Source organism: Xiphophorus couchianus, chromosome 8 (genome assembly GCF_001444195.1).
Source record: "Xiphophorus couchianus chromosome 8, X_couchianus-1.0, whole genome shotgun sequence".
NCBI classification, from domain to species: Eukaryota; Metazoa; Chordata; class Actinopteri; order Cyprinodontiformes; family Poeciliidae; genus Xiphophorus; species Xiphophorus couchianus.
Genome location: NC_040235.1, coordinates 19267172 through 19282165, shown reverse-complemented (window position 1 = coordinate 19282165; position 14994 = coordinate 19267172). Strand labels below are relative to the sequence as shown.

Sequence of the window (14994 nt, the reverse complement as noted above, 5' to 3'; positions counted from 1 at the left end):
GAATGTTTTACTGCTGCATCAGTGAAACTGTCTCTAAAACAGTGACATCTGTGGTATGCTGCAGTTTCTATGAGGGGTGTGCCAGCGGAAAACAAAACTGATAAGAGAGATAACAGTGAAATTGATGTAGATGTTTGATCCAGAGCTGTGATGGGAAGAGAGCCTACCCACAGGGTGTATCCTGCCCTTCATTCATCATGTGACTGCTGAGATAGACCAGAGTCCCTTCGTGACCTTTCACCAAGCAGGTTTATATTGAACTACCGGTAGATAAAAAAAGTCCAGGCATGCTTAGTTTCAGTGTGCTTGCAAATGTGACTTCAGGATAATCTGAAAGCAGTTTTCACCCTGAATGGCAACAACTCCACCTGTTCTCCTCTGGCATGCACGCTGCTCTGCTCTGGCAGCTGTGCAGAGCCTAACAAATAGTTGAGAGATAAGTTAGCACAGAGAGGGCTTCATATCACAGATCCTCACTGGAAATGAATGTGGTGACTCATAGAGGGAGAATTATAAACCGTTCTAGTTTGTTTGTAGTTTGCATAGAGGCCACTGGAGGTCAGCAGTATACCGCAGGCTTTCAAAGGTCTCAGCACTGATGGTATTTCAAAAGTTCACTTCTGAAGTATGAGTTTACATGAATAAACTATAAGTAGATTTTCTTTCTTTTTTTTTTACTTAGACACATTGAACTTTATTGCACACAATTTTTTCTTTCACCCTATACTTTTATGAACTTAACACAAAATTGTCAGAATGAATCTTGTAGGGGAAAATATTTTACTTTGTGCAAAAATGTATTCAGTCGTCTTTCGCTGTTTTATATTTGGCTTTCTATGATTCATACATGAAATCAAACATATACACATACACAGCATAAAACCAGTCAGAACCTTTGAAAGAAATCATTAAAAACGGTGTTCATATTTTCCATATAAAGTTCTTAATAATACCAAATAATAGGATAGGGGAACATGTCTTGGGAAAGAGCAAAGGAGCCAAGGAAGTCTGGCTGCTCAGAAGAAAAACATGACAAAATTGAAGATAATCCTGGACTTCATAACTATACAGTGTTTTGAGCAAACACTTTACTGAACACAGCATCAAAACACATTAAAGAAGGAAATAGTTTCTTTGGTATAGTTGAACAGAACGTGAAATGTTTTCCAGTGTTTTTCCAGTGTTTTTCTGCTGGACCCATCCTTCCCACAGTTATTTTTAACAGGGCGTCTGGTAGTCATTTCGATGGGGGTCTTCCTGTGACTATGTGCTCCTAAATACTTTTTGAATAACTATTTAGTTTCCCATATGTGTTGGTCTCCTTTATAGAAGCTGCAGCAAGCTTTTCATGTATGAGTCATTACCTCTCCTAATTTGTATATTTGCATCCAGGGCAATAGCGACAGTTTTGATATTATTTTTGACAGACGTAGCGTAGGAAGCGTGACAACTTTTGTGCCACCTAAATTCCTGCTTTGTAAAAGTGGACATCTCACAGAGCTTTAAAGAAGTCTGATCTGTATTCAGTGAAGATGCAGCATCTATTAATCTTCCTCCTTAAATTGATCTGGCTGTCCTCCAGAGAAAGCCTTCAAAAGTTGAAGGATCGGGAAACAATGAATGCAAAAAGCAGTATTATGTGGAAAGTTACTTACATTATAGGAGCTGTAATCTTTTAAAGGCTTTCTACCCTAAGAGCAGGTGTCTGTGGCTGGAAGCGATGGAGGTGATACTAAAGAGATGTCTCCGGTCACAGAGCATTTTTCGGATTTCCCCCTTCCTGGTAATCTTTGCAGACTGCTCTTGGATAAAGGCAAATGGCAAATGTTTGGCTAAAGGACAGTAGCCCAATGACTGAGATTTTCTTTTCTTCAACTTTGATCCTTTACAAATAGAAAAAGGATTTTGGCTTTGCTGATTTTTGTTGTTGTAATGCAAAGAATTTGATGTCCATGGCTTACCCTGCCTTCTCAAATGGAACTAGGAAGAACGTTGCTTTCTATAAACATTATATAAGAACTTTAATAAAAATAAGGTCCAAAACAATGTCTCCTTTGATTACAGCTCCTATAATGTAAGTAACTTTCCACATAATACTGCTTTTTGCATTTATTACCATTTCTAATTGGGTTCTTGGAACCTTTGTAGACAACTTGAATCATGTTATGCCAACGCAGTGTCTTACTCGTCTTGTTTCAGTAGCATGAGTTAAAAACAGACAGGGCTATCAGATCAAGCCACACCTACTTCTTAGCTAACCCAGCAAGCCATCAGTTTTTCAGGCAGGCATGAACAGCAGAAAATTAGTTAATAAGAAGCAGAAAACATTTCTGCCAGAAATATTTGATCATGCTTTTACATCAGAATGACTTGGGGTTGTTGCATGTGATTTAAAGTAAAATATAAAAACTTGTAGGAAGTAATATATACTTCCTTTAATGTTTTATTTTTGTCTTATCCATATAACATTTCTTTATTCAACAAAGTCAGTTTTTCAGCAGTATTCATTTGATACCAGTTTTGACCCCCTTTCCCTCATTTGGCTTATATACAAAGATATCATTGAATCTTCTTGCTGAGACTATCTTTACAAAGGTTCTTACAATTCATGTTGAGAGCCGGGTTGAGGTAAAACCATTATAGAGGCTTAATGTTTGCCAGCCTTGTTTGAATGTTTGATTTGCTTTTCTTTCAAGCACACAGCAGTTCCCTCGGGTTTCTTGAGCTGTGTTGATCTGTAAAACCTAAAAGTAATCCTTGCTCTGCTGCAATAAGGAATTGTTTCTATTGAAAGATGAAGAAAGTGTTACCTGAAAATTGCATCCTTACCTTAAAAATAAAATTTCATTATAGGCCTCACCATGTTTGCAGAGCTCAATTAATTTTGGGAGCATGACTCAGTTGCTCGGGGGGGGGGGGACCCCGGGCTGCTGCTGTTGAGGCAAGTTTTAAAGGACTCAGAGTATTAAAGCTGTAGGACTTCCATCATCTGGCATTTACTGAGCACAACTTAGTCTTAGAAAATGAATTAAGGACAGAGACATTGATAACACCTAATTTTTTTAGGTGCTCACAGGGCTCTACGTTTTTACCACCAAAAAGTGTTCAGAAGAGAAAGATTTTGGTTAAAGTTTTAAAAACCTGCACAAAGTTACACTGAGGTTTGTGTCTAGCATTTTCTTTGTGCTACTTCATTGTCTGGCCTTCTAGGAAGCTTCTGTCAAATAATCTATATCCTATTATTCTAGCATGCCAATCCTTTGTGAGAACTCATCACGTTGTTATGATACTGTAAACATCATATCATCTCATATTGGTTTCTAAGTAAAGGAGTAGCTGAGAAAAGCAAAGAGGTGAGTCATAATCTTGGATGTATAAGTATCCAGAAAGAGACAAAAGCTGGAGCATATGGCTGCACAGATGGTTTGAGTTAGATTAGAGCAAGGTTTTTATGTTAAAAGCTTCCATTAAATCAACAACTTATTAAATGGCTTTAGAAGTGTCTGAAAATACAACATACAGCAGAATAAAAAAGTTTTTCTTTCGTGTTAGATGCAAATAAGGAGCCTGATTCTTGCTTGCTTTCTTCTTAATACAAGGTTATATGCAGCCCAGTTGTATACGTTTCGGTGCAAACATATTCATACACCTTTAAATTTTTCAATTTTTTCGTGCTACAACCATAAAGTTCAATGTATTTATGTTATAGACGTAGCAACACAAGCTAGTGCAAGTCTCTAGCTGTGCAAAGCTGGTTTGGTTTAAACCCAAATGATTTAGACTAGTGATTGGAAAGAAAGGTTCCAATTCAATGTGGCTTAGCACAAAAGCACAAAACATTTTTTAGATTAATATTTTTTCACTATTTCCAGACACTGCAAGTGATTTCAATAGGATGTGAAATCTGAGGATGAAGTGAATAGACATTTAAATTGCTTTCCTTAGATGCTTTCAAACAAAATTGAACAAATCAACTTTTTTTTCTGTCTTCTGTCTTGCTGTCTACAGGCAGACCCAACGATTCTTTTGGTATCTAGTTCAGGGTAAAAGAAACGACAAGAGGAAGGACATACACTCGAGAGAATAGGGAAAACACAAAAACACATGAGAAACACACCCTTGGAGGTGCTTGGACAGAAGGAGAGGAGGTGGAAAAAGTGTTAAACAGTGAAGAGTCACTCCCAAAATCTTCTTTCTGTCAGACACCACACCCCCATGCTACCCCAGTGGTATATCTAGATCATGAGATATACTGATCAAAATCTCAATGAAAATTATGGCATTTTGGAACTTGTCTTTAAATGTTCAGAAAGTTTTTAGTTCAGGATTACTTTGTAGGAAAAAACCCCCAAAAACTTATAAAGTTATATAAAGTTTTTAATATGACTTTAAATGGAGAACTGGACAAAGATGTAGACCATCTGTGCTTTTCTGAGGTGGAGGACTTTCTCTTCCAAATTATCCCCTGAAGTGTTAAAGAGTTGCAGCACTGAGCTGTATCAGTCTGTGCCACTGACTTTAGCAGATACTGTAATGCCTTAAGTCCGGGTTATCAGAGACCGCGCAGGAGAAAGATTAAGGGCAGGCTGCCTCCGCAACTCTGTCCCACAGCAAAATTTCAGACAAAATGAGGACGATTGTGTTTTGGCTGATGGATGTGCATTCTGCATTTTTATTGTGAAAGAAACAAAGACCAAATGATTTTTTTCAGACAGTTTCATAAACTGAGAGTCAGGAAAATGTAGTCTAAAACCCTTGGATTCATTACTATCAGTCAGCGTTAAAACAAAGAGCAAGACCCAGTCAGGAAGGTTATATGCACAGATTACATGACAAAGATATTCTTCAGTAATTCTATAAAAAAGATTATTTGACTCTAAGACAGCAAAACATTTCAAAAGCTCAACGCACATTGAAAAAGAATCAATGTAGACACTTCTTCAATCATCCAATCTTGACTTTCATTCTTCTTAGAAAAGATGAAAGCAAGAACAAAAAAACTGCTGTGTTGCATTAGCATTATTGTTTACACACTCAAGCACATATTGTACTCCAGCTTCATATTATGTTCAATGTGTTGACATGCTGTGATTCTGTCCCTTTGTTGATTTCAAAATGTTCCAGTAGCAATGCATTAAGTGAAGTAGAAAAGTAGAAAACCTTTTATATATGACATAAAAGGTTTTTATATGACTTTAAATGGAGAACTGGACAAAACCTCCCCCAAAAATCACTGTTACCACGATTAGGCAAAAGATCAAAGTTCAGTACTAGCAACTTTTGCTCATGCATGTGCAATCACATCTGCTCAACATCCACTGGTACCAAACTGTGATTTGTTTAATGAAAGAAAACTTTGCCAAAGTTTATCTACAAACTCCAGTGTATATACGCATCTCACATTTATCTCCACAGATGTTCCTTTCGCCTCATCTGAAGTCACCCACTCCATCAGACCTTCTGGAGAAAGATCGTGTTTTCATCAGCTATAAGTCATCACATTTCAGCCTCTACATCTGTTGCTATGCTACATAAGAAATCTTACATCAATTTCTTTCTTTAATATAAAACACAGAAATAAATTGTCAGTGTCCAAATGGTGTGCTATTTTATTTTGTGACAGAAGACAAACAGGACTTGGCACCAGTCATGCCGATCTCGCTGAGCTTTTCTATAAATCCTAGAGAAATCCTAGACGGGACTAAACGATGCTACTGATGCTGTGCATGCAAAATAATAATAATAAAAAAGCCCAATCCACCAATGGTGATCTAAAACTGCAAGTCTTCTGCACAAACAAATGTCTTGTTGGTTTGATTTGAAATCATCGTCCAGGCAGCAATGATGGCCACCAAAGAGAAGTTTGAACGGCTTATTGATGAAGGTGAATGAATGAAAGGCTCTTCCAGGAACACAGGAGAAATCCAGGACAGCACAGAGTGGGGGAGGCATGTTGCAAGTATAAGAAGTAGAATATGGTTGAGAGATTATGTAAATTATGGATGACAAAGTTGGGTTGCTGTTTGAGAGCGCTGGAGTTCTAAGGGGGCAAAGGTGATTATACCCACAGAGGCTGAGATCCACAGGTGGTGCTTGTGTGTAATGATTTCTTCATTCTTTCTTCCAGGAGGAGATGTGAGAGGCAGTGGAGCACTGGAAGGTGGACAGGCCAGCAAGTAATGGTGGATTATTGGTGGGGGGCCCTGACAGAAAGAAGCAGAGGAACAGGCAAGAAGATTTACAGAGATAGAGTAAACGAGAATTGAAATCAAGTAAGAGCAGCTCTCCATGACATGTATAAGTATATTGAGTACTGCTGATGTATGGAAAGCATAGAAAAAAAACTTTTTAGCAGCCTTTGCTCTAGTAGATAGAAAAGATTGGGAGAAAGGAGAAAGGAAAGACATGCAGCAAGTGGTCCGAGACCAGGAATTGAACCCACAACTGCATCGACCACTCATACATGTTTATAAATGTCAATATTTCTATATTTCGACATGCAAATATGACCATTCGATTAAATTCTCATGTGTCATTACTTTCCTGCCAAACCAAGTGCCTCTCTGACTAAAAACCATCTGGCTTATGTCTGTTGACCTGACAGGCTTTTGACCAAAATAAACAGGCGCTGCAGCTGAAACTGTGTATTGATTGTTAACTTGTCTTCTGGAAGAGGGTGGAGGCCTCCATCGAGGAGCACGTGCACTGCAAAAAGAAAAAAAATCAATGCACCGAGGCATAAAAAAACAAAGGAAACAGAGCATCAGATATGAGTACATGGCTCCTTCACAAACATTTTGCTGAGCTGTAGGAGTTCCCCATTAAAATCCAAAGAATTTGAACTAAAAAGTAAGATTTGTTTTTCTATCAAGCAATTCAGGCTCACGAGAAAGTTAAAAACACGATAAAAGTTTCTGCAATCAAGCGCACCTTCTACTTACATTATATAACTACGTGTGCTTCTGTCCACCTCTTCTTACCTCTGTGCATGTCAGAGAAAGAGAGAGAGGGACAGAGAGAGAAAAAGACAGGGGGGGGGAGGGTAGATTTCTATTTAAAAGCCAGTGAAATTTCAGCAGTAACTACTAAATTGTCTGAAAAATCCCTTGTCGTGATAACCTTCGATTCTCTGACATATTTATCAGCATTAAATGATATTTAGGCGGGGGTTGGCTCCCTTGTGGCTCCTAATCAGCACCAAGGACAGCACCAAGTTGCGCCGGAGAACTGCGTCAGATCACCTTAGAAAACCTCAGAGCAATAACACAAGCTGATCCTCATAACAAGCTCCACAATCTGACAAGAAGCTCTTATTTATTTTCATCTATTTGTTTGTAATTTAATCATTTTAGAGTTTAGATATGTTGCCAGCATGACGCTCATGCCGAGGACTTTATTGTTTCCCAAGTCACGAAGTTGGATCAGAGAATGACTTTACTGAAGATTTTCGGGAGTAAAAAAATTAAAATGTCTGGAGAATTGACGGACATCAACAATGAAGGCTCGGTCGGGACTGCTCACGCTGCCTCCGCCAACTTCAGCTGCGTTTTCAATACTTCAAACTGCTCGCACGCAGACTTTCACATGTCGGACTTCACTAAAACCGATTTCGTCGGAGACGGCGCCGCTTTTGTTAGGATTACAATCTCTGTGATCTACTCTCTGGTTTGCGCGCTGGGTCTGGTCGGGAACTTACTGGTTTTGTACCTGATGAAGTCCAAACAGGTGTGGAAGAAATCCTCCATCAATCTGTTCGTAACTAGTTTGGCGGTGACTGACTTCCAGTTCGTTCTGACTTTGCCTTTCTGGGCCGTGGAGAACGCGCTGGACTTCACATGGCCCTTCGGCAAAGCCATGTGTAAGATAGTTTCCTACGTAACGGCAATGAACATGTACGCCAGCGTGTTTTTCCTCACGGCCATGAGTGTGGCGAGGTATTGCTCCCTCGCCTCGGCGCTAAAAGGCAGGCGGCGGCGCACGCACTGCTGCTCGGCGCGGTGCGTCTCCGTCTTCATCTGGTTCGCCGCCGTCTCCGCCGCCCTACCGCACGCGGTTTACTCCACCACCGCCACCGTATCCAACGAGGACCTGTGCCTGGTGAAATTCCCGGAGACTAACGGGTCAGCGCAATTTTGGCTCGGACTCTATCACTCCCAGAAAGTGCTGGTGGGCTTCCTGGTGCCTCTGGGAGTCATCTCGGCGTGCTACCTGCTGCTTTTGCGCTTCATCACCTCCAAGAACATTAACACATCCAGCGCGAAGCGACGCGCCAAGGTCACGAGGTCGGTCACCATCGTGGTTTTATCCTTTTTCCTCTGCTGGCTGCCCAACCAGGCGCTCACAGCCTGGGGCATCCTCATAAAACTTAACGCGGTTCACTTCACTTATGAATACTACACCATGCAGGTGTACGTCTTCCCCGTGTCGGTCTGCCTGGCGCACTCCAACAGCTGCCTGAACCCCATCCTGTACTGTCTGATGCGACGAGAGTTCAGAAAGGCGCTCAAAAACCTTTTCTGGCGCATGACCTCTCCGACTGTAACCACCATCAGACCGATCACAGCCACCACGAAGCCAGAGATGGATGAGCAGGGACACCCACTGATGCCGGGCAACGCGCCACCCGTGCCCGATATGGTGTTCTTTCCTCCGGGGGCGGTGATTTACAATGACCGGCGTGACCTGCCGCAAAACAGCACATAGTCTAACCACGCCAGGGATAGTTTAAGTTACTCGATGAAATGTACAGTACGTATGTAGTTACTGCAAAGTCAAAATGTTCCACTAAAAAGGCGAGACAGCTAGGGTCAGTTTTGGATACTGGCCAAATGGCTCACCACCCTGGGGGTGCAAACCGTTTGGGGGCAGTAAACTTAACTTTTGAGGAAGTTAATTTCATCAAAAGGAGTATATATGTGATGCTTGTGAGCACATACATACTCACAAGCATTACAGTTAATAAATCAATGCTTTTACAAAGAGGACTATATCTCAAAATATCATTTCAAAAGTCTCTGTTCTCCATAGAACTTTATCATTCTATGTGTCTTAGATTTGAACAAGAGGAATGAACAGCATGTCATATACTACGATAAGGGTATTATGTGTTTTATTGTTTAATGTTTGTTTGTTTTGATATTTTAAAAAGTAAAAAAGACTTTAAAGATATCTGGTCTCCCTTTCTACATCTGTGACATGTAAACTTCATTTTTCTTTTCTTTTTGTGCAGATAGAGTGAGCCCTGTGTGTTTCTTAATTTTCATCTATTTTTTTTTCTTTTCATGTTTTTTTGTATGCCTGTATAGCAGAACATTCTAATAAAAATATTTGGGGAAAACAAAGTAAAAAAGAAAAAAAAGAGTTAAATGTGAAAGTAATGTGCATCATCAGCATGTGGCAGAATTGCTTTCACTTTTCCTATTGACATTTATTATTGAACACTACTATGTAAAAATTAATCAACTGATTGTCACAATCTGAGGATGGAGGAAGCCATGGTGGAGGACTGGTATTAAGTCAAAGATGAAGAAGAAAAAAACATGGATGGCCTTTAAACAGGTGTAAGGCAATTTCATCTGAACAGTACCATTGAAAGATCCAGTAATGTGTGCTTCTTTACAGGAAAATAAGGTAGCAGGTTAAAAACAAAATCTGAAATTAAAAAGCATAAACCCAAAACCATTTAGTGCCTGAAAGAAAACTGCCAAGACTTTCAAATCTATTCTTTAGTAAATAGAGAGGCAATGCAGTGATTTAAGGTCTGCTGTACATGTTCATCTCAGTAAATTAAAACAGGCATTCCTATATGAAGCTCGTTTGTCAAATTAAAAGTACGTTTTGGAAAATAAATTGGTCTCATACTTTTCATTTAGTCAATGTTTCTGTAATAAAAAATGTTTTTTTTCCATTGGTCGGATGTAATATTCGAATCTTGTAAGAAATTAAATGTGTTTTCATAACCTTCAAGTGTAAAATTGTTGTGATTATTAGAAGTCAAGGCTTTAAAGTATCAGTCCATGTGTAATTCATCTATGTAAAGTGGCTCACTTAGTGAATTAAGCTACTGAAATATAGAAATTTTTCATTGATGTAAATTTCTGAGGTGCATTTGTAAAATTAAACATTTTGTTGATTTCAGACAGGACTCTGGCAGCATTTTGGATCAGTTGCAGCTCAGTTGTAAAGAAAGCATTACAATAACTTATCCTATCCAAAATAAAAGCATGTGACAAAAAACTTCATGGTAAATGGTACAGTAAATGGCTTTTATAGCACTTTATCAAGTCCAGGGGATTCCAAAGTGTTTCACAGAAGCTTTTTCAGGTAAAGGAAAAAGTATTGAAAAACAAAACATTCATATTATTTTCTGAACATAAGGATGCTTTTTAAATGATGATGAGGTAACGTGCAGCTCATGTGAAATAATCTACTTTTTCTCGTCCATTCATCAAAAAGTAATTGGTGTCTCTTAATAAACCGCAGGCAGCCTATTCACCACCAACAAATGCTTTGCTCCAGATGCCAGTTTTCTACTTTAGTGAAACACACACAAATCTTGGAATGCATTTATGTTGTCCTTAAGGGGACAGTAATGGACCATTTCACAATTCATATTCAACAGAAACCCTCAGACTCACCATTGCTCAAATTTAAAAGTGAAACTCATTTTGCCAATTTGTCCTTCTCCTGCTGTGAGTAGTTTGTACGCCAAAGCAATCAAAGCACAAAATGGAAATAAAACTCTCAGTAATTACTTTGCACCTTGTATTAAATACACCATTCATTTTAAGCAGCTAAAAGTTGAAGGGAAAATTTTAAACAAGCTATTCTAACTTGAACTACAGTAATTACTTAGGGGTTGCAAGCTGGAAAGTGGTTGTTGAATTATGCATCTTTAATGCATACAGGTTTAAGTATACATATTACTGTAACACAGAAGGAGCATTTCATTTGTCAGTAAAATCCCCTTTGATATCTTATCAAATTACAACCACAAATAGCAACGTATTTTATTAGGGTCTTATTTGACAGAGCAACACAAAGTAGTTCTGCACTGTGATGTGTCAAATAAAAATATTGAACGAGTGGCAGGCATTTGTATTTAACCCATTCACTGCAACACCCCCAACCAAAATGCAGGGGAGTGAAGGGGAGAGAAGGATAACTTCAATGTGTTACCTCAAGTGATAGTAGCCTTTTGTAAGTTTGTTCATTTTACCTCTGAATTTTTATCTTTTTTATTTTTACATAATGCATTTCTGTCTATAACAAACTTAACTATCTTACTTTCCAGAAGATTTTTACAGCTGTGCTTTGGACAAATGAGATCAAACCTTGAAGAAAAACCTCACAAAAACTTATTGAAATATTTTAGAAGTGCTGGACAATATAAGCTTCCACCTGTGTAAAGGTCTGGTGGTAATGCCATGTTCTTTTTATGTAAGATGCTCAAAAATATTTTTCATTGTACTAAAGTACAAAGGAAAATAGCAATATGTTACCAAATGTCATTTTTAAATTATTTGAAATATCCCATAACATGGATTTCTATAGGGCTGAATTGCCACCCCCAAAAACAAGGTGACCCACATTCTGCTTCTCTTCCACCAATTTAAAAGTAGCAAATGATTAAATCTCTGGAACAAGAAAAAATGAAAATGTACTGCAGTTCCAAATGTATGGAGATGGAGATAACTCCACATTGATTGCAAATGCAAAAAAAAAAAACAAACAAAAAAAAAACTCCCAAAAATGAATGCAGATAATCCACAAAATTAAGAGTTTTGTTTTTCACCCCAACTCTTCATTCACAAGGACAGATGAAGGCAGTAACCTACTAACACATTTTTGCAATAATAATAATAATAATAATAATAATAATAATAATAATAATAATAATAATAATAATAAGTATTCCACTTAATTACATTCTGCTAATATTGTATAAAACATAAGCACATTATTTAATATTGGAACTTAATTCTTACTTTTGGGATAAGTTCGAGGATTACTTCTACTTCTCCTCCTCCTCCTTCTCTGCTGATGAGCAAGCCACCATGCCATAAACATATTGTGTTATTTCCTTTTCAGATAAAAAGCTGATGTGATTCCACTTTTACAGCTCATTTGTTAATAATAAAGACCACATGTGGCTGAACACATCTTCCTGGACAAACACAGGGAGGCTCATCAGTGTGGTCTCTCACTTCTGAGAACACAGCTTCCAACCAGAGGGTCAATGAAATACAAGTTCAAACAAGCAGCAACAACAGCAGTTATTTTTATTGCCGCTCTGCAACAAAAAACCATTTGACACACAGGACGCATGCACACATAAAAATAAAAATCACTTAAATGCTACACAAAACAGGTCTGTAAAATGCTGGTTGTTGCTCCTGACCTTTGTGAAAATGTAAATAATTTGAAAAGTTATATCAGGTCAGTTATTTTCATGTTTAACTAGGAGTCCAAACACATGGTGGCTGAGTCATATGGCAATGTTAAAAGCTTCTAAGAGGGTGGTTTTCTGCACAAATATACTTGGCTTTGGCTTGTTTAAGAGTCTTAGACCTAGACCTCATCCTTGTTGGAAATAAGGTTAGCTGAATCAGGATGCCAACCCAGATGAGTTAGCTGGAAATTCAAGCTTATTGAGCTGGCAGCGACTGATACAGGAGTCCAGATGGTGACTCATGCCAAGCAGCGTTGATCTCCCGAGGTGCAGCCGAGAGACCATTTCCTTAGTTGAAGAAAACGAAGAGTGAAAAGCAACGGGGGTCGAATCTGCTGCATCACACACAAAATGGAGAGCTGGTTTGCTATGGGGAAATGTTTATTAGAAAACTATGAGGCATAAACGAGACAGAAGAGTTTGTTCATGCACACAAGGTGAGTGGAAGTCGGAGAGTATTCTTAACTGTCGATGGCGACTGCAGCTGATGAACAACAGATGACGTCACAGTGAAAACCACACAGAGGAGAAAGGAGGAGAAGCATATGGTTCAGAGAATGAACGCTCTCAAAGTCCAAGCAGGCCGTTTGAAGCAATTCGAACAAATCACTGCTTTTTAGGTTCCCTCTTGTCCTTTAATTGTCTAAGCAACCCTTAAATCTGAACGGTTTCTGACTCTGACAGCATGTGTCCTTTCAGGAGGCGAATGTGAAAACACTTCTCTAAAATCAAACCCCACAGACTCCTCAGAGAACCCTAGGCATTGATTATGCACCAAAAAAGTCACAGATGTTCATCAAAATTACACATTTTTGACATGTGTCCAATGAGTGTGATGACTCAAAGCTTTGAAATGACTTAAATCTAGCTCAAAACTTACAACTGGGACAGAGTAATCTGTTACCATGCAAATCGTTCCACTTCCATCCTCTGCCTGCAGCGAAAGGCATGGAAGCACCTACCTCTAACTCAGCGGAAAAATGTTAAAACTACTCCATGATTCAAAACAGCATATTGTAAATCTGAGATGGAAAGAAGAGTAAAATACGCAAGGTGCCCCAATACACAGGAACGTACCACAACTAAAATCAACAGTTACATTTGCTAGGAAGAGGTTTATTATAAAACATAAATAAGGTTTTCCATTTCTTAGAGGGGCTAGTGACCTTATTTAGGACTCCAGGGAAGGAATCATGTCATTTCCTACCTGGCTGAACAAGTTGGTGGAAAGGAAATTGGCAGTGAATGTGAAATCTATGTTTCCTACCAAGGTTGTTTCATTTCTGTGTACTGCTAAGGGGAGTCAAGTGGATGAAACATCTTAAGCTGAGTTGATCAGCAGAACCAACAGTAAGCGGCAGGCAGTGGCAGGCATTTGTATTTAACCCATTCACTGCAACACCCCCAACCAAAATGCCTAATGTTTTACTTTCCCAGGAAAGTTGTGGACCACAACTTTCAGAGAAACAGGAAAATGAAGTGAACTCATTTCTCGGTGGTAAAGTGAAGGATCAGGGTAAATCACAGGTTAATCACTGTACCTGCAACCAAATAAATAATCTGGCAACACATGGAGGTTTTATTAAAATCTGAAATAGGCATGTTCTAATGACACCCATGACATCTGGGACACATCTGACTTAACTTCCCACACAAACTCATAATTTAACTCAAATTCAAAAATACGTCATTGCTCGCAAATAGAAATTAAATGTTATAACTCATATTAATTAGAGATAATGATTAGAATTATCTTTAAATCACTTCATATTCATGAATAGTACCATGTAGAAAAGATTTAAACATTTTGCTAACAAAGGAAAAAGCTGGATTGAAACTGTTCTCTTAACTACCATTTTCATCATATGTAAATGTATTTAGGTTTTGCAACAGCTGGTGAAAACATTGCAGTTTCTGGAAGTCAACTCTCCAACCTGCAACTGTACTTAAACTTTCTAACACTTTCAGCAGTCAGAAAATTGAAGCCTTGAGGGCATTCATCTTAACCCTGTTAATGCTCACACTGTGGTAAAATGTGTTCTCTGTTGGATTTAATTCTAACCACGTTACAAAATTTGCTGACAGCACAACAGTTATTGATCCTGTCGACAGAGAAAAAGTAGGTGTTTAAGTAGGTGTTAAGAGAGCAGTTCAGAGCAGTGAACCCACTGCTGAGGATCAGATAGTCTTTAATCAACTGGAAGGAAGCACCATGGTTGACTTTAAACAGGAGAAGGTCTACTCTCCATTCTTCACCACTCATCATTGGTTAGAGTAAAGGACAGATTAATTTGTCTGCAACCATAACTTCAGAAGTAAACATCATAACCTTTGACTACAGCCTGAAATCCACTTGGAGATTAGTGAAGGCAGACATTTAGGGGAGATATCGCTGTGTAATTTTTTATTTTGTTTTACATTTTTATACATAGAAACATATTGTAACTCATTCTCCCACCCCAAATAATGTATAGCCTAAGGATTTGATTTGTGACCTGAAATTGTCTTCGGACTATTCCTAATCCCAATCCAAAACAATAATA

General features: G+C 38.6%; 1 protein-coding gene across 1 annotated transcript; it reads left to right on the top strand.

The window, feature by feature from the left end:
• The first annotated feature begins 3692 nt into the window (after positions 1 to 3692).
• On the top strand, positions 3693 to 9960 carry rxfp3 (relaxin family peptide receptor 3). The gene has a single exon (XM_028026509.1). The coding sequence runs from the start codon at positions 7429 to 7431 to the stop codon at positions 8701 to 8703; it is 1275 nt and encodes a 424-aa protein (XP_027882310.1). The 5' UTR covers positions 3693 to 7428; the 3' UTR covers positions 8704 to 9960.
• Positions 9961 to 14994: the final 5034 nt, after the last annotated feature.